The sequence below is a fragment of the Culex quinquefasciatus genome, chromosome 1 (assembly GCF_015732765.1).
Source record: "Culex quinquefasciatus strain JHB chromosome 1, VPISU_Cqui_1.0_pri_paternal, whole genome shotgun sequence".
NCBI lineage: Eukaryota > Metazoa > Arthropoda > Insecta > Diptera > Culicidae > Culex > Culex quinquefasciatus.
In genome coordinates this window covers 95610707-95631856 of record NC_051861.1, presented here as the reverse complement: position 1 = coordinate 95631856, position 21150 = coordinate 95610707, and the positions used below count along the sequence as shown (strand labels likewise).

General features: G+C 38.3%; 1 protein-coding gene across 2 annotated transcripts in view; it reads right to left on the bottom strand.

Moving 5' to 3' along the window:
* Positions 1-833: 833 nt before the first annotated feature.
* Positions 834-21150, bottom strand: part of LOC6037928 (neutral ceramidase) — a 39313-nt gene continuing 18996 nt past the window's right edge. Inside the window, exons 1-5 of one of the 2 annotated variants that reach the window (XM_038260192.1) lie at positions 19652-20474; positions 7842-8193; positions 2442-3302; positions 1453-2381; positions 834-1336 (exon numbers count right to left, since the gene is read on the bottom strand). In XM_038260192.1, the coding sequence (XP_038116120.1) occupies positions 1159-1336; positions 1453-2381; positions 2442-3302; positions 7842-8084 (2211 nt within the window). In that variant the 5' untranslated portion in view covers positions 8085-8193; positions 19652-20474 and the 3' untranslated portion in view covers positions 834-1158. Of the gene's footprint in view, positions 1337-1452; positions 2382-2441; positions 3303-7841; positions 8194-19651; positions 20475-21150 lie in introns of those variants that run through there. The other variant, XM_038260185.1, reaches the window with a different exon arrangement.

Genomic DNA, 21150 nt, shown 5'->3' with positions numbered 1-21150 from the left:
AAAAACTACGTATTTTTCGATAATTTGCAGCCCAAAATGGTGATGGTTTGAAATTTTGGTGTCAAAGGGACTTTTAATGTTAATTTGGACGCCCAAATTAATGGCGTACCCTGAATTCGAAAAAAAAAACTTTTTTTCATCGGAAAAACACAAAAAAAGGTTTTTAAAAATTCTGCCATTTTTCGTTACTCGACTGTTAAATTTTTACACCCAAAATTAAAGCCCGAGCGGATAGTCCTACCGAAAAGAAACGAGAGTACTATTTTGCTAAGTCTCGCGCTTACAACAACAGCAAATCGTGTTCATTCGTTCATTCAAACACTTCATGAACAAAAGACTGCCAATTAGTCACTGAGCCATGGTGGCCGATACAGCAAAGGCACGGTTCACTATGCTGAAGGTCTGTGGTTCGAGTATCGGTATCGGCACTTTTTTTTTTTGAACGATGAATTTTCTGGGAAATGAACTCATGAGTAAAGTACGCTCGGTAATTTCGGGAATAATCCTCTCCGACGGTTCACAGTACCATTTTACTACCGAGCCGTGCTCTTTATCCTCTCGTATGCCAATGCCATGTTCTGGGTGTAGAAGGATCATTTTGTCTTTTAGAACAAAAAAAAACATTTTAAAATTGTAGAGCAGACGACTCGTTATGGCCAGCTCGCAAAAAAAAAATAAAATTATTTAAGGAAAAATCGGCTTCTTAAAAAAACAAATAGAAAACAATCAGTTTGAAAATTTGTTTTGCCGATTTGAATCGACTTCAAAATTGTATGTTATTTTGTAGGAATTTCGGATATGTTCAACAGTAAAAAAAAAAAATGCTGATGATATGAACTCTTACTCACAATAGAATACGAAGCAAGCATAAACAAGATTAAAAGTAAAACCTTTATTTACTGACAATTACAACCTACAGATAGCAATTATTGACTAGGTTTTTTGGTTCCAATTTGTAGCGCCCAAAACAACAAGGGAGCGTTGCTTGTTAGCAAAATTCTAAAAAAAAAAACACAACTCCTTAACTAAACAATCAATGTCCCTCATCACATGACATCCTTAGTTTTGTCGATCTTTAAACACTCTTCCACTCAAATTTATCACAAAAGTTGATTTTAGTTACTCTTTTATTTCTCACTGGGACTCGCGTTGAAGTCACTACTCCACGATGAACGTCTTGGTGGAACCGGTGTACGGGTAGACGCCGCCCAGGATGTACCGGTAGTAGCCAAAGTGCCGAATGCGGTACGTGCCCAGCTTGGTATCGGGGCCGATCTCCCACAGGAACTCGGTGTCGCTGAAGCCCAGAATCGTCGATTGGCGCTCCCACTTGAATCTAAAACAAGACAGAAGATGATTATTGATTTTCGATTTGGGTAATTTATTTGGTTTTTTTATTTTAATTTTTGAACAAAAAAAACCTTCTTAAAAGTAGTACAGTAGAATACTCACTTGGTCTCCCAATTCGCATCAGTCGCAACCACCGTCCAGTTTCCATCGACCTGCTTCTGCTCCACGGTGAAGAACGTCTTATCGTGCATCAAATTGTTGCGGGGATTCCCCGTGACAAACGTCGTCGAAACGGTATCGCCCCGTTCGTAAGTGTTCAGTGGTTGAATCTTCACGCTGCCAAATTCCCTCCCGATGGGGTGCCCATCGAAGATCACTCCGGTCATCAGCGAGATCTGCTTGTCGTCCTGGTAGGGCGGAGTCGGTCCGGCGTCCAGCGTCTCATTCAGCACCATCGCTCGAACCATGCGCTTGTACTGCTGCAGATAGATCGTCAGCGTGTGCGGTCCGTACAGCGTCGAGGCGCCCTCATACCGCTGAACTTCGTACTCTTCCGGCGTGGTGATGTAGCTGGTGTACATGTTGGACAGGCCGGCAACCACGACCTGCAGGGTCTTGCCTCCGGCGGCCACCGAAGCCGCGGACACTTCGTTGCGCATTCTGCGTCCAGACATGGTCGTGAACTCCCCAGGCACGGCGGCGATTGCAAAATCACCGATCAGTAAGATCTGCGTCGGGACGATCTTGGGCTGCCAATCGTACGGGAACTTTGCCCTGCCGGTGGCGAGTAGAATCGGCTTCGGCGCCTGGCACTCCTTATCGTCCACGGTAGGTTCGGCGATAAAGTCCCGCACGGCGTTCCAGAGGGCATTGTCCGTGATGGTGCCCTGCTGGAAGTCGAACGCCCCCGGACCGTCGGTTGTCCCGGCGGCAAAGCTGTAGCCCATGGCGGGAAGGCAGCCGCGGACCTGCTCGAGCGCGCGCGTCTTCGGGTTGTAGTACATGGCCTCGGCCTTGGTCATGTCGACAAACTGGTGGACAAAGTTGACCGGGCCGGTTACTTGACGACCACCCGATTTGGTTAGCAGTTGCTGAAAGAAGAAATGAACCATGGATTACAATTAAAAGTTAAGCAATTCATCACAACTCACCGAAGCCGCACTGTACAACCGCGTCGCGATGATCTTCGTACTCTCGAACATGTCCTCCCCAGGTCCAGAGGCAAAGCAAGCGCCCGCCCCAGCCGGACACGACGACGTCAGCAGGTCGCACGGCAGTCCCGTCTTCTCGCACTTGGGTCCCATAATGTTCGGCGAAACGTCGCCCAAATTGCTCGAGGCAAACGCCCCCACAAACTCCCCTTTACCCACGAGCGAACCCTTGTTGCGCTCCTGTTCCAACATAACAGACGCAAGACCAACGTTGTCACTCGACACGTACCGGTTGGTATTGTTCATCGAGGTCGGATGCACCGCGAACCAGTTGATCGCCCCGAAAACAACCCCATTCTTGTTGACCATCCGCAGCTGCACGAGCCGCTTGTCCACGTTGTCCCGGTACTGGGCCCGTTCCTCCTCCGGGTTGTTCTCGTACGCGCTCGGACTCCGGTTGATGTTCGCCTCCAACACGTCAATCTCCGCCACGTATACCTTCGCCTCGATCATGCTGTTGTGCGCCCGGATGATACTCTGCGCAATGCCGCGCACCAACGCGTTGAACGTCTCCGACACGAACCCCAGCGAGGTCATGTCGTACAGCAGGTACATCAGGAACCCGCCGGGAGTGCTGTGCGTGTGCGATCCACTGATCGCGACGTTCTCCGCCCGGTACAGGTCGCCGTACTTTTTCTGCAGCACCGCCAGCACGTCCCGCTTGACGGCGTGGCCCATCATGCCGGCGTCGACGCTCACGAAGACCGCTCGGCGGCCGGGCGTTTCCTCGAAGATGAACGCCCGCGCGTACTGCCGCAGGTGGATGCCGACGCCGCGCTGGGAGAGCTGGGCGTAGCCCATCTGGAAGAAGAGGGAGAAAGTTATATTTAAAAAAAAATCTATCTTGCGAAAATCTTCCTGAAAAGTTAAAGCTTTGCACTACCCTAAGGCGACTATAGGACTATCTCGAACGCCATAAATTGTAAAATTTCAGATTTATTAGTCAATATTGGCGCCCTCTTGATAAGCCGGCTGATCAATGCAAGCAAGGTTATGATAGTTCTGTGCTTGATATTCTCATGCCTTCCGAGTTGCAATGCTATGGGAAGGTTATTTTTGGTGAGCACAAAAACACACGCGCACACTTGACTAAACTAAACTCTAGTTGGACTTTAGGATGAACTCTGGTAAAATAATTTACAATAATTACGGAAAAATACACATCAATTTTCCCGACGTCATGCCATCCAATCAACAGAGTTAAAGGAAGGACAGTCAACAGCAAGGCGATCAAACAAGCATAAAACAGGCTTTCTCTACGTTTTTGCAAATCGCTTTTCTATACCTCTTCTATTGGATAAAACTATATGTCTGATAGGGTGGCTCAAAAAGCAGAACAGCCAGTTGGGCGATCAAAACTGGTCACATTCACATTGTCTCTGCATTCCGTATATCAAATCATTAGTTGCATCATTAGTTTTTCCATGAAAATCTCCCTATCATATTGCGGTCAAACAAAGTGGGTAATTGAATATTCGAAAATCTGCATCTTAATTTGGAATTTTCTGACCGATTTGGTTTCTTCAACAAAGTTGTACCCAATTAACATTTTAGGCTTTATCATAGCTGTTACAACCGCTATAAACCCTGCAGCTGTGGTTGAAATTTTATTGATAAATGCCAAAAAAAATCAACTCGCCTCATCAAAAATAAATAAATAAAAATAATTCTTTTGTAATTAAAGTTTTCAATGCAAAAAATAAATGCTAGAAATTAGAGGTGGGAAATAAAAGAGCGAGCCGCTCAAAGAGCCGATTCACTAGAAAGAGCGAACGAACCATGGCTCACAAAAAAATAACCGCTTTTTGAAACACTGGTCTTTTGAAAGAACCGTCGTTTGTCTATTTTAATGTTTATAAATATCTTTAAATGAATTTCCAACAAATTGTAGCATGAAATTTGGTTTTGAGGATTGATAATGTAATTTCAAATTTTTAATGCTTAAAAATTATGTCAAATTTGTCAGAATTACCTACACGGTGAACTTTTTCATATACTTATATTACTTCAAAAGTTAATGATTTTCTAAACAAAATGAAAAAAAACTTTTCATTGCACAACTGATCGGAGGAAACAAAAAAAAATTGAAAAAGAGTGAAAGAGCGGCTCATTTTAAAGAGCGAACGAAAATGAGCGGCTCCTAAAAATTAGCGGTTTTGCCCACTTCTACTTGCAATTCTTTTGAAAAAATGAGCAAATTAGTTTTAATCAGCTATCGCTATGCTAATTTTATACGATATTGAGCAGAAATGTGTATTTTCATCGAATTTTAATAAAATTTATGCTTTTTTTTGCCAAGATGGCGGTCAATCATATTTAATCAGAACGCGAGTTCAGCGCCATATTTATGCATTGCTATTTGGCAGCGTTACATGCTCTTTTAGGAGCTTATGGTTTTATGAGAGCTTTTTGTATGCCTTATGGCACTTGACAGCTACAACACCCTTGGTTTTAAGTAAGCTTGCGATAAAACCGTTTGGCATGGCATTTCCATCTGAATTTCAAGCCTCTATTAAAACTTTCATAAAACCTTATTGAAAACCAGTCGGCTTTTATTTTGCTCCAGGTTTTATGTCCGAGGCATAAAACCTTGTTAGAACCTAATAATTAGCATTTGCTTGTTGGTTGCGGTGAATGCCGAAATAAAGCTACTAAGCAATCAAGATGGTATCATAAAACTTGGTGGTGGCTAGTTGGTTTGAAAATGTTACTTGGGATAGGAATGTTCAAAAAATAGTTCAGCAACCCTTTAAAATTAGGGGCTTTTTTTTAAAGAGCTTAAAAATTTTAATGAAAATAGAAGTCTAATCTTTTTAAAATTATTTGAAATGCATTTTCCTGCGTTGATATTTTTTTTCATAAAATTATTTTTATTAGTTCCTTTTTGGTACTGGGTCCTGGTTACGGCCGAGTCGGCTTTGGTAATTAAGTTTTCCTGCTTTGATAGTCATATTTAAATTTTTTAGCAAGTTTTAAATATTTTTATTTTTTGTAATTATGTATAACATCAAAAAATTATTTTCAATGTTAATACACTCAAACCCCGATGGTTTGACACCAACTGTTGCCAAACGAACGGGGTCACGTTTTAGTTTTCCCCTTTTACATGGAGTTCACACACACTACCAAACATTTGTTTTGAAAGTGTGCGTGAGCGCCGTGTAAAAAGTGACAGTTAGTCACTTTTTATTTGACTTTGACCATCCAACGGGGTACAAACTAAAAAAGTGTCAAACGAAAAAGTAACTAACCACCGGGGGTTGAGTGTACTTAGATGAATATTTCATAAGATAACAATTGCAAAACAATTTGATTGATGTGAAATGCATTTTAAACCACCCCACCCACCACCCCGATCAAATGTTGAAACATGGCAGGTAATTTAATTTGGTTCACGTTTAAATTTGGTTAGAGTCGAGGGACATAACTTTAAAAAATATTTGTTACGGCCATATGGGGGCAGAATGGGCCCGGCCACCCTTGGTTTTGGGCTTTAGAATGGATTTAGACCAACTGTACCAACAAATCTCGTTTAATGCAACATTAGTTGATTTTTTAGTTGTATTGATGCTTATTTGTAAAAATAGTGTCTTATTTCAACAAATTAAAAATATTTGTTTTGGTAAGTGACTATTTTCATAAAAGTGGTCTAACTTCATGGAAACTATGTTAGAAAGGTCCTTTTAATCATTTATTATCTCCTTTGAACGTTTTATTAGACAAAATGGCTTGTTTTCTAAGGTGGCCCATTCTGCCCGCAGGGTGGCCCATTTTGCCCCGCTTCCAGGAAAAGAAGCCGAAAAAATACTTTTTTTTAAGTTGCTTAAAAATAGTTTTAAGCTAAAAATTTTCCTCAACCAAGTATACAACCAAGGGTATATGATTGCTGATTGCCCTGAATAGACTCAGTCACTCGCGTGCACAAATCTAGAGCGACGAAAAACTGCTCTGATGTATTCCTACTGTTTCTCACTTCCAAACCAATCGCTACCGAACACTCTCTCTTTGCTCTCTCTCTCATTCAAATCGGGTAGTACAGTGAATGGTTCGGAGAGACCGATTTTGTTAAGTCGCTCAATGCCGACTGAGAATACTTTACGATCGGCATAGCTTTAATCATTTAAGAAATTGCTTAAAATCATTTATATCAAAAATATTTTGCAATTTTGTAGTTTACACAACATCAAAGACACATTTGGCAGCAATTTCCGCCATACCAAATTCTAATTGACGGCAAACTGTGGTAGTGAAGGCCAAATGAGCACCACGCTAGTATTTGTTTGGCTCTCTCCTCTCTGAGTACATTCGTGTATGACTCGGGTTGACGGACGGCGTAGAAAAAGAAATTCACGAAGTATTTGTTTCGCTGAATGAAGCGATTGAGCAAGCCACTGGCAGAGAGCGGGTAGTGTTCGCTCGCGAATGGTTGCCTGCTCCAGTCAGCAAAGCTTCATTCGGTGATGAGTGAGTGATTTCTGATCTTTGAACTGAAAATCAGGACCCTTGTTATACAACATTGAAGGGAACATCCCAAAGCATAAGCCTACTACACTGAATTTATAAATTTGTATGTTTTTCTATGGTTTTTTGTGCATTTACTTAGGAGGGCCATACATTTCTACCACATTTATTTTTTTTGTGTAATCAATGTGGTAGATGCTTTGGTGGATTTTTGACAGTTCGAATTATTAAAAAAAATCCACCGCGGTTAACCAAAATCAAATTTACAATACAACTATGATTCTTTGAAAAAATATAATTTTTGTAACAATGCATTGTTACAAAAAATATATATTTTTTCAAAAAATCAAGTGCAATGTTTGATATTTTCAATTTTGAGAGGAATTATTTATAATGTGTGCTTGTAAAACAAAATACTACATAAAAGACGGTTGACTTTTCAATAAAACGGATAGCTTGATTAGTTAATACCAAAACTGGAATTACTATTATTTTTGTTTCTTAAATAATAAAGTAAATTGCAATTTTTCTTCGAAATCTAGCATTATAATTTCTAATTATTGTTTTTTTTTATTCAAACAAATAACTGACCTGAACAAATGTCTACTTTCACCTAGGGCGAATCGAGACTAATGGGGTTGATTGGGACAACTGTTTTAGCCAGGTTCTTGCTTAATATTTTGATATTTTTTTTATTGATTACGGTCTAACCGGTCTAACAGATACAGATAAACCAAATAAGTACATCGATATGAAGCTTTTAAAAATGCTTTAAAACTGTTGTCCCTTCTCAGACTGTCCCGATTCCCCCCAGTTGATGTTGCATTTTTTTTCTTTGTTTAAACGCACAGTTCCTTAGTACACAAAGCTAATACTCACAAAGGTAATCTCGACCGAGGGTCCGGTGCAGTCGGCCCGTCCCACCCCGACCCGGTACGCGCTGGCCATGGCCGTGCTGCTGGACGTCATCGCCACCAGGCTAATCAGTAGTACGTACGCGCAGCATGTCCTAACCAGGTGATGAATACTTATCATATTTCCAGCCTTACAGTGGATGATCGGTTTTTGACGGCGTTCTGACAGGTTGACGGCTCCCAAAGTGGTCGGGTTCTTGATGGTCATCGACGTCGCTCAACCGTTCACATCCGTTCTAGGCCGTGGTTCCGTTCACATTGGCATCCTTCGGCTTCCGGAAAGTTTTTTTTTTTGTTTTCGCGGCTACGGTGGAGTTCTGGGTTGGCGTGGGAGAAGAATATAAAAATTGACTGATTAGCATAGACGACGGGTAATAAAATTGAAAAACACGGCGTATCTGAGCATCAATTACCGAGTCATGTTTTGCGAGCAAATGAAGCGCAGGGAAATGTCAACAGGTCTACAGTCACAGGGAGAATATCATCAGACAGATGGATCAGACGGAGACTGTGACTGTGGGGCGTGTTTGCGATAGTGATTCGTGACTGGCGTTTGAATAACAGGAAGCCCACCGTGTTAGATTGATTATATTGACAAAAGGAATCACAGAACACACTCGCACTTGGCACCGAGTTGTGAAGTCACAGAACCGCACAAAATAAACGGTAAATCGGCTGATGTTTAAACCGTTGCTGAATACATATAATATTAATATCGTTATGGTAAATATTTTTGTAATTTAATATTCACAAAATAAAAATAAAACAAAAATTTCAACTTCATAACCATCTGTAAATCAAAGTTCATATGATTAGGATAAATATTAGACAATAATAAACATGAATAAAAATTCAGCTGAATCATGAAAAGCCAGAGAGAAATTCTCTAGAACTTCGCATGTTTTCAGATTATTTTTTAAACTCCCAAATTAAAATTGTCTTATTCTAAAATTTTCTGTTTCTGTGTGTTGTAAAAATCTAGTTTAAGCTTTAGCTTTGACTGAATTCGTGAGGGTAGATCAGGTAATCCTTATCACTAAAGATCAGTAGAACCGAGACAGCCTCAACTGATTTAATTAAACATCCCAACCCTTAGCAGATCCTCGTTTCGAACGATCCGGAAGAGAATGTTCAAAGGTGAACCACTTTGGTGGCCAATTAACAAGATTCGTGCTACCAGCAATCAAGACCCACTCTAGTCACGTATTTCACAAAAGTCGCACAATTTAACCAGTTGAGGAGTCGCAGTTTCCAGTCGTTGACCCGTGCAACTCGCTGATGCTAACAGAATTTCACGGTCATCAACTGAACATCGCCGCCGCAGACTGAGCCGTGGTCGCAGGTTCAATCGCAGGTTCAGCGAGATCTGGTTGAATTGATATGAAAGGTTTGGGTCTGATTCTCGGCGAAGGTGTTCGTGACTGAGTTTAAGGAAGTGTTTCTGAAATATCAAAAGAGTTTCGTGAAAAATATCTTGTATTTTTGGCTTTTTTATGAGAAATTACACACAAGCATTCTGTAAATTTACACGTTCTGTTCATTCTAATTTGTTTAGGCAAAAAAAAAAAAAAACAATTAAATGTGAGTGAATCTTCAGCTGTGACCCAGATTTGAGCTGATCAAAGCATGCCTCCGACCAGCTTTTTTTTTTTTTTTTTTTTTTTAATTTATATTTATTCAAATTTCTTTTCCATGTACATTCATTCAGTTAAAATATTATTGAGTGTCCAATCACAAACGATGACTTTTCACCTCAATTTTAAATACCAGCAACTTTCATTTATTCATGAAATATTGTAGCTTTCGCTATTCAGTGATTTCAAATGTAGGAGGTCCTACATGTACAAAAGGGAAAAGGGATACCTTAAAACTAACTTATAAACTATATAAAGAGCGGATCAATGCAGCTGAAGACTGCAATGATTTTTGTCGAAATGCATCAATTATCTTATTGGACATAACATCCAAAGTGTCAACTTCGGCTAATTGATGAAGTTCACTGGTGCTGAACCAGGAGGAAGTTTCAGAATCATTTTCAGAATTTTGTTCTGAATCCTCTGAAGTTTTTTCTTCCTGGTTAAGCAACAGCTTGTCCAGATCGGCACAGCATAAAGCATGGCAGGTCTGAAAATTTGTTTATAAATTAACAGTTTATTCTTGAGACAAAGTCTAGAATTCCTGTTTATAAGTGGATACAAACATTTAATATATTTGTTACATTTAACCTGGATACACTCAACCCCCGGTGGTTGGTCACTTTTTCCTTTGACACTTTTTTAGTTTGTACCCCGTTGGTTGGTCAAAGTCAAACTAAAAAGTGACGAACTGTCACTTTTTACACGGCGTTTACGCACACTATCAAAACAAACGTTTGGTAGTGTGTGTGAACTCCGTGTAAAATGGGTGTCAAACTAAAAAGAGACCCCGTTCGTTTGACAACAGTTAGTGTCAAACCATCGGGGTTTCAGTGTACTTTCAATGTGATCCTTGTAAGTAAGGTTTTTGTCAAAACCAAGTCCAAGATATTTCACTTGATCCTCCCACTTTAAATTTACCTCATTCATCTTTATAATGTGATGACTTTTTGGTTTAAGAAAATCAGCCCTTGGTTTGTGAGGAAAATAATAAGTTGAGTTTTGCAGCATTTGGAGTAATTTTCCATTCTTTCAAATAAGAATTGAAAATATCCAAGCTTTTTTGTAATCTTCTTGTGATGACACGAAGGCTTCTGCCTTTGGCGGAGATGCTTGTGTCATCAGCAAAAAGTGATTTCTGACATCCTGGGGGCAAATCAGGCAAGTCAGAAGTAAAAATATTGTATAAAATTGGACCCAAAATGCTTCCTTGAGGGACGCCAGCACGTACAGGTAGTTGATCAGATTTGCTATTCTGATAACATACCTGCAGAGTACGATCCGTCAAATAATTTTGAATAATTTTCACGATATAAATCGGAAAATTAAACCTTTTCAATTTCGCAATCAAACCTTTATGCCAAACACTGTCAAATGCTTTTCTATGTCTAGAAGAGCAGCGCCAGTAGAATAGCCCTCAGATTTGTTGCTTCGAATTAAATTTGAAACTCTCAACAACTGATGAGTAGTTGAATGCCCAAGGCGAAATCCAAACTGCTCATCAGCGAAAATTGAATTTTCATTAATGTGCGTCATCATTCTATTAAGAATTATTCTTTCGAATAATTTACTAATAGATGAAAGCAAACTAATGGGCCGATAGCTTGAGGCTTCAGCAGGATTTTATCCGGTTTCAAAATCGGAATTACTTTGGCATTTTTCCAACTACTGGGAAAATATGCCAAATCAAAACATTTGTTGAAAATTTTGACCAAGCAACTTAAAGTTGCTTCTGGTAATTTTTAATTAAAATGTAAAAATGCCATCCTCACCAGGGGCTTTCATATTTTTAAATTTTTGATAATAGATTTTATTTCATTCAGATCCGTATTAAAAACTTCATCTGATGAAAATTCTTGTTCAACAATATTCTGAAATTCTATTGAAATTTGATTTTCAATAGGACTCAAAACATTCAAGTTGAAATTATGAGCACTCTCAAACTGCTGAGCAAGTTTTGAGCTTTTCCCATTAGTTAATAGAATATTATCACCATCTTTTAAAGAAGGGATGGGTTTTGAGGTTTCTTAAGAACCTTTGAAAGTTTCAAAAGGTTTGGAATAAGGTTTAATTTGTTCGACATCTCTTGCGAACTTTTCATTTCGCAGGAGAGTGAATCTGTGGTCAATAACCTTTTGCAAATCTTTTGAATTCGCTTCAGTGCAGGATCACGAGAACGTTGATACTGTCTTCGGCGAACATTTTCAGACGAATCAGAAGCTGAAGATCGTCATCAATAATGGGAGAATCAAATTTGACTTGGACTTTAGGAATAGCAATATTCCTAGCATCCAAAATTGCATTAGTTAAAGATTCCAAGGCTGAATCAATATCAGCTTTGGTTTCTAAAACAAAATCATGATTTAAATTATTCTCAATATGATGCTGATACCTGTCCCAATTAGCTTTGTGGTAATTAAACACAGAACTATTGGGTCTGGTAACTGCTTCATGAGAAAGTGAAAAAGTTACTGAAGATGATCAGAATCAAAATCAGCATGAGTCACTAAAGGACCACAATACTGACTTTGATTTGTCAACACCAAATCAATTGTTGATGGATTTCTAACAGAAGAAAAGCAAGTTGGCCCATTCGGGTATAAAACCGAATAAAGACCAGAAGTGCAATCTCTGAACAGAATTTTACCATTGGAATTTACTTTTGAATTATTCCAAGATTGGTGTTTTGCATTAAAATCACCGATGATCAAAAATCGAGATCTATGCCGAGTAAGTTTATTCAAATCCCCTTTGAAATAATTTCTATTTTCCCCAGTGCATTGGAATGGCAAATATGCAGCTGCAATCATAATTTTCCCAAAAGAAGTTTCAAGTTCAATGCCCAAACTTTCAATAACTTTTAACTTAAAGTCACGTAACGTGCTATAAGTCATACTACGGTGGATAACTATTGCAACTCCACCGCCATTTCGATTCATTCGGTTATTAGTTATAACTTTATAATCTGGATCACTTTTCAAATAAGTGCCAGTTTTTAAAAATGTTTCGGTTATAACAGCAACATGCACGTTATGAACTCGTAAAAGTTGAAAAATTCATTTTCTTTCGCTTTTAAAGAGCGAGCATTAAAATTCATAATATTGATGGAATTACTTAGATCCATGATTAAACTTCAGGGTAAGAACAACATCATTCGCAAATTTTAATCCAATCTGGATTGCTTCCATCATGGATGTAGCATTACTCATTGTTTGAATCAAACCAAACAGTGAGTTTTGCAAAAAAGTCATTTTTTCAAACGTAACATCGCCGAGATCAGAAGATCCCAAAGCGTTGCCAGCAGAAAAATTTTCAAATGAAATTTGAGGTACCTGCCCAATTTGAAAATTGGTAGAGGATTTAAAATTCGTGGATGAACCCGAACCCGAAACGACGTTAGCATAAGAAATTGTTGTTACCTAACTTTTCCACGGTAGGGGTATTTCTAGAATTGTTCGAGTGAGACAGCACGAACGTTTGATTTAAAGATGCAGGTATAACCTGACATTGAGAAAATTTCGGTTTGGATTTCGGCTGATGGTTAGCACGAGAATCCAAAACCTTTTTTCTGATGGGGCAATCCCAGAAATTTGATTTGTGATTTCCACCACAATTTGCACATTTAAATTGGGTGACTTCTTTCACGGGACAATTGTCCTTGTCGTGAGAAGAATCCCCGCAAACCATGCATTTTGGAACCATGGCGCAATGATCAGTACCGTGACCGAATGCCTGGCAACGCCGGCACTGGGTCAGATTCTGGCCATTACCGCCATGTTTCTTAAAATGCTCCCACTTTACCCGTACATGGAACAAAAACTGAACTTTGTCCAAAAGTTTCAAATTGTTGATTTCATTTCTGTTGAAATGAATCAGATAAAATTGTGAAGTCAAACCAAAGCGAGAAATATTCCCGTTTGATTTTTTCTTCATTGGTATTACTTGGGATGGGGCAAAGCCAAGCAACACCTTAAGTTCGTTTTGATCTCATCCACCGACAAGTCGTTGGAGAGACCTTTCAAGACCGCCTTGAATGGCCGAGCATTCTTGGTCTCATACGTGTAGAAATTGTGTTTGTGGTTTTCAAATAACCAACAAAAGTTTGGTGATCTTGTAAAGATTCCGTCAACAAGCGACATTCTCCTCTTCGACCAAGCTGGAACGAAACCTTCAAATTGCAAGTTTCCTTGCAATTCTTCAGTTGCGTTCGAAAGCTGGCCAAATCGGAGACGGAAGTCACTACAATTGGCGGAGCCTTTACTCGTTTCTCGACGGCAGAAGGCTCAGTACGAGGAGAAGGTTCCTTTTCATCAGTTTCGGATAAAACACCGAAACTGTTTGTCAATGGAATTGGAGGATTGACCTCACATTCAGAATCAGAATCAGACCTCAGAAGAGGCTGTTTTCTTTTTCTGTTTCCGTTAGCCGGTTTAGCGTTCAAACGCTTCACCGACGTAACGACCAAATCTTCAGAAGATTTGCGTTTACCTTTGTTTTGACGCATTTTGCAAGCAAAGTTCTCTTAAAAAGATGGCTTCGTTTGTAAAATACAACAAAATTTCAGGCAGGGTTAGTCTTGAAAAGACTGTTTAGAATTTTGGAAAATAACTCAGGTAGTCTTTAAAAAGACTGTGAATTTTGTTTTGAAATAACTCTGAGCTTAGGTAGTAAAAAATACCGCAGCTCTAGTGTCCGTTCACCACGAAGGTTCGCAAGACACTGACCTCCGACCAGCTGTTCACGCCAAATTAGGGGCGTGCAAAATCCAATCTGTGCCACACCTTCTAATATCCATGCATAATTTAATTCACACGCTCACGACTAATTCTCGCACGTTGTAAATTGGCATCTATATTTCTTAATCGACAACGGGTTACCCTATCGAAAACGATTCAAATTGTTTTTGTGTATTTTTGATCATGTTGTTGATGATGAGCAATCTACTCCATAGAGCTTTATGACGTTTCGCGTACGCACACTAGCGCACCATTTGATTTTGCTGGCCGGACAAAATTTAACCTCACTTTTTTTCGTGTACGTACACGCAATACATGCGCACGTAAATAACTCTATTATCTTAATTTTGCTATCCGGTTGTCTGTATATTATTACAGACAAATAGACAAATCATTAAAAATTTCTCACTAGGGTGACAGTGTGCGTGCAAACAGCTTCTACCAGCTGTCAAACGAGTGTAAATGAGCAGTGGTGAATTAAACAACACCGTGGTGAGATTTTAATTACTGAAATTGACGGTTTGTTGATTGCTGAATTTTGAAAAAGATTAACGATTATTTGTTTATGATTTTAGTCAAATTTAATTCTTTATTTATTTGATTTCTAAAACTAATTATTCGTCAATTCCGTTCTTCTTAGCAGCCCTTCACTGCTTCGCGCACCGGTTTGGCAACCTGCTCCAGCGAGTTGTGGTGGTCAAGGTCTGCCACACTACATTCACCGTTAGGTCTGGTCCGGCTATCGACCGTGACCTTGTCCAAACTCCTAACTAATTTGCTTGGCGGCGGCGATAAAAGAAATCGTGCTTTCCATTTCATTAGGGCACAAAACTATTGCAAACAAAAGTGTATCCCTCTCACTCCTTATGCAAACAGGCATTTGAGTGAAAGGGATACACTACTGTTTATAAAAGTTTTGTGCCCTTTTGAAACGTTAATCTCCAAATGACTGTGGACCATCTCCTTCTCGTTGAGTTTTTGCGATGGTGGTGACTTTCACCTTAATCGAAGTGTTTTTCTACGGTGAACATGACGTTGCATTTTTTTCCGTGTAGGTGTGCTTTATATTGTCACTACCAATAATTGAGACTTCCTTTTTGAGGGAAGTGTGCAGTTTGAGTCTGAGCGATTGTACCGGAAGCGGTTGAATTATTGCGAAATAGTTTGCGGTTGTTTTACGGTTTAGTTCCCATTGATATTGGATCGAAGAAGATTCAATGAGATAACCTTACCGAAGATATCGTAAAATAATTGGTTTATGGGAGTGTTTATGAAGTTCAAATTTAATGTTACTGAGAGACCAGGTCTCAATAACAACAAATTTTTGTTTTGTTTTCGTTTTTGCAGGGAGTTTTTAGAATTTTTCAAAGAATAATTTGACGTAGAAGAAAGACATGCATCCGGAAATCGATTATGTTTTTAACATACATTCCATACAAATTTAACAGCTGTCCATCAAAAATGGTATTCAACATAAAAAAAAAGCTTCACTTAATTTTAGTTGCAAAATCGAGTGTGAATCAAAAAGTACTTTCCAGAATTTTTATAAGGTATACCAATATCGGTTCATACACGTAAAGTTTTTTTGTTTGAAAATTTAGCATTTTTTGTTGTTTTTAAATGGTGGCCATGGTTGCCCCCAAACTCAACAATATTTTTTTCGAAAAGTTCAGAAAATTTTCAATAAATTTGTCTAAGAAACTTTGAAGTTTAGACCTCTGGTTGTTGAGGTAGACCCTTTTTAATTGTTAATCTTGAATTTTAAATCTCTCCAACAAATATTAGGGCAAATAAAAAATCCATAAAAAGACGGATTTCTTGGGGAATTATTCTCCTTTGTTTTACTTTATTTTCATACTTAAGTTTTCACGAAACCAAAACACAAAAAATGTTTGTAAATATTAAAAAATCGGTGCCATGGGAAAACATTTTCTAATCGATTTGGTGTCTTTTACAATGGTGTAGATGGTGAGTAAGACAATTTAGAAAAAAATAGATACACTCTCAAAAACAAATAGCTCCTTTTTTTGAATATCTTTTTTCACAAAAAATACTCTTTAAAACATATTTTTAAATTTTTCGCCGATAAAAATGCACAAAAGGCATCATTTACGCTTCAGAAAAGTATGGATGGAAAATAAGTTTTCAAAAATTATTGGAAATGCAATGATGAGCAGGGCTCATGAACATAACAAAAAATACATCAAATATTTTGTCTGCCAGAAAAAAAAACTCTTAAACGGTGGTGCATTTTATCAAAAAAAAAAAGAAAAAGTTTAGTGCACTTTGATTTTAAATTAGATTATTAGTAGGGTTAGTGAAATTTCACGATTTCGCGGACAGCGTGAAATCCGCGAAATTTGGCTTTTTCCGCGAAATCCCGTGAAATTTTATGTTTGTGTGAAAATGTAACGATTTTTCATAAAATAACTTATTAAACTCAAAAGGGAATAAAAATAATGTTATGAACTACTGTAGAATTAAGCGAGTGAATATCCTGGTTTTATTTCTAATATAGGGTTAATGATTGTTGACGATTTCGCAGACGGCGTGAAATTCGTAAAATTTATCAATTTTCTCGAATCATTGAATGCAAATATGGGCAAAAAAAAAAAAAAAATATAAATATTGAAATAACAAGCCAGTTTCAACATTTGCATGGAAAAAGTGTTTTAAAATGCATTTTACACTAGTTCAGTAGTTTTGCAATCATTAGTTTTCAAAAAATGTAAGATTTGACAAAAACAAAAATTTTAGCAAAAAAAAAAAACATTTTGTGATAACAAACATCAAAAATTTTCAAAAATTCGAAAAAAAATCAAATCAACCAAAACATTCTTAAATTGATCCCAAACATTCTTAAAATGGAATGAAAAACGCAGGGGAGTGAATTTTAAATTTATTTCAGCTAATCCATTAAAATTTTTAAGTTTTTCGAAAAAAAAAAAAAAAAATTGTCCCCTGATTTTTCGGGCCAACTTCGAAGGGAGGGGGAGGGGGGATGAGACAAAATCTTTTAATAAAATTTGTACCAGCCTAAAAACTTAATAAATATTTCATCCAAAAAGAAAGAAATTATATTAGTTTTCAATTAAAAAGCTTGATTATATATGTGTGTTAAGTTCATATGAACAATTTTAAGAAATGTTGAGATTTTTGAATTTTTCAGAAACTATCAAAATTTAGTAATATTTCCATTCGCTGTATTAAAAATTTTAGTGCTATTTTATTTGAAAGGCATAGTTTTGAAAGAAATTTAAAGAATCAAATTTTATTGAAAATAAAATTAAGAGTATTTTATCTTTGGAATCATATTTTAAAAACATAACAAATTTGTTTTTGGGCCTGTTAAATTTTAACGGTATTTGTTTATTTGGGTGGATAATTCCGTGAAAGTTAAAAATACTACTTTTTTGTTTTCTCTTCTCATTTAAATTTAAATTTGAATTTATTAAAAATTATATTATTTTTGCAAAATGTTTATAAATTTAGTTTTTGAAAAATGAGCTAAAAGTTAGCCTAAAACCCTTGAAAAATATGTTTTATGGGCTAAATGACGCAGAAAATTCAATTTATTTTACTAATTTTGACTGGACAAATCTAGCTATGATATGAAATTCAATAAAATGTAAAATGATATAACAGAAGCAAATTAGCGAAAATATTTGAGCTTTGTTAGTCGAATATTAAAAGAGCAGTTCAGTAAATGAGAATGCGCGTGCCCTACATTTTGTTTCAAAATAAATATAGAGCCCATCCAATAACCAGAAGGATTTTTTTCAAAATTGGAAGAATTTTTTACATAATAATACATAATGAAGCATAAAAAGTAGTTTCTGTGGTTTAAACATAGGATTTTCAGAGTTATTTTAACATTTTTCAAGTTCCGCGAAATTTGCGTGAAATTTGGTGTTTTGAAATTGAGGTCCCCGTGAAATTTGCAATTTTCGAGCGTGAAAAATCACTAAGCCTAATTATTAGATTTTTGTTCAAGAATGATAAAAATAGGCAGCATTTTCCATATTTTTGAATTTTTCTTTTAAATATAGCTGAACTGTCTTCCTCACATTGCTTGAAAATAATTTAAAAACATGTTATCTAGCTGAAAGTAACCCTCAAACGGTGGTGCATCTTATAGAAAAAATGTTAAGCGATCTTAAATTATATTTTGCTTTTTTTATTTTTTCTGATGTACATTTTTAGACATAATAATAAGTAGTGAATTTTCGACCTATGATTTTGAATTGAAACGATAAATGCAAAGCAAAATGATAAAAAAATATGAAGACAACAACAACAACAACAAAAGAAACTTTAGACCTGGGGGAAGAAAAAAGAGAGAATGTGTAATGTGATTTTCGAATGGTGCCAGTTTGTTTACATAAACAAATTAGGATGCTGCTCAAGCACATGCATGACATTTTTCTTGCACTCAAACGAACTTTTTTGATAACTGTTGCGCGAGTTTGTTTTAATGTTTCTTTTTTCCCATTTTTTGATACAAAAAGAAGTGTTTGCGTGTTTTTGCAGGTTTCCGGGTCACAAAGAGCTTCTTCAAAATTTGGTGGCATTCTGCCTAGTCGGTTTGGAACAGCATGTGTCTAACGTGGATTGGATTTCATTTATAAACGAACTTCAGGAAGAAGCCTATTCCGGTCTATTAAGAATGATAACACTCTGGACAGTGTTGCCAGTTCTTCAACATGTTAAGCAAAACCTCAAATTATTCTCACTACTCATGACGCTTTTCAAACTGTCATTCTTTTTGAAAAAAAAAAAACGAAAACAAACCCAAAGCCCCAAGCACAGTTCCAAATTCCGGTCCCGACCTTGACGGAAAGCGCAAACGCGCGCGCACGTTGTCGCGCGTACAAAACAGTCTCAAACATCATTAAAAGTCAGTGTGCAGTCCCGTCCCGTCCATGCTGAATGCACGCTTCTTCGCCGTCATCAGTTCAATGATTTCGAGCTGCTTTAAAATCAACGCTTCTTCGGCACGGTGAAAAATAACTTAATTTGAAGTTATGGTTGAGATTGACCTGCTTGGATGCTTTTTTTTTTTTTGTTGGGTTGAGACCACTGCGACCATGACTTTGATCTATTGCGGTATACCCATTTTATTATCGCAGTCTTCAGGATGACACGTTACCATTTAGGGTGACTGTCATTGGCTGACGTTGCGGTATGCCCCATTCAGGTATAATTTCTAAAATGAAATCAACTACCTTACTGGGGTTTTCTTGCCAGATCTCTTTAGGGCTTAAAATAGGCCTGTTAAGAATCTGCCTTCGCCTTGCAGATAGTGCGCTGCAGTCGCATATTAGATGTTTTGATGTTTCGGTTTCACGGTGCTTGGATGCTTGAAAAATGTCAAGAAATAATCTCATGAAAGTAACACTACCTACTTTTGCATGCAATTTAACAATCGATTTTTCTCAGTGCAGCGCGATGTTTCAGCTTTTCATTACCACTGGTGAACGCGTGTGCTGAACTCTTTCGGACTCCACGGTTCGTGCATGGCCAACTAGATGATGCAAAGTGGCCACTTATCACCAAACCACCAAGCCGAACAACAACAAACTGCTGGACACTGCTCGCGGTCAACGCTTGCTGCGACGACTTGCCAGCCAGCCTGTATCGTACACCGTGACGACGAATCAATCGGCTACTTGTATGACCTACTCTAATGCTGCACTGCAGTTCACCGCGTCACATTGCTGGGTAGAATTACCATGTTATTTTGCGTGAGTGTGTTCAGCTTGCGACACCCTCCCCCACACTCGTTCGAATTTGACACTTGCACTGTAATTTGGCGTTGTCAGCGTTCCCAGGATTGTGCAACGGTCTGGTTTCCTAGGAAACCCTGCACCAAGCTATCACACGCCCTCTAGATCGCACTACCTCCTTTCACGATCGTATCTCCACGGGCTTGTTATGCAATATCGGCCGTTTCGCACTCGTTTTGCGCGCACTTTTACTTCTCGACTGCAATCGGCAATACCTTGCGCACGCGACGATGTTCAGCAAAACGAGTCTTCTCCGGTATCCAGGTCATCATCCCGTGTCCTGGCTGGGCGCCATGATTTCAGAACAATACTCCAGACACACAGCAACCAATCAGTTTATCAAATCAATTATTCGCGGATTGCAAAATATGTCAGCGCACGTCACACAGTTGCGCGCACAAGGAGTTCTGGACGAGGCTTTCGGCGCGAGTTTGGAATCGATACTGAGTCGTACAGCTACGCTGTAGGTTGACGCTCGGCGACATGGCTCAGCTGAGCTGAGCGGGGAGAGTAACGACGAACTGTTGTGACTCTTCGATTACCGAAAAACGTAAGGGAGAAGATTGAACGCTTTGGAACACGTGAAGTGGGTAAGTGGTGCCAAAGATAGTTGGAGTCGATTTTGGTATAGACTATCTACTGTGAGGTGGAGGCAGTTTGGATGGTTCGGTGACCATGTCGATAACATCGCCCACTAAGCCCTAAGAGTTTGTTAGAACAGATCGTTAAAAGTCGTGAAGAAATGCAATTGTTTCAGTTTTTAAACCTCTGACAAAGTGCAATAGTTATGTGACCCTTATCACTACTCGGATGTAGAATCTTCATTAAATTTGAAACTTCCCTCAGACACTGTACTGTCCAAACTAGAATATCCGAAGTTCTTTGTCAATCTGGTCATGTCTGCGACATAACCACTCTAACCTAGGGGTGACCAAAGTATGGCCCGCGGGTCAAACGTGGCCCGCGAGGTGATTTTTTGTGGCCCTCGAACCCATTTTGAATGATAATGTAAGATTGCCCTTTGGACATTTTAAAAGTGAGTTTTAGTTTTTTTTCAAAATGAAATTTTATTTTAAAATGTTTTATGCGTATCTCTTTTTCATTTTTTTGTTAATATA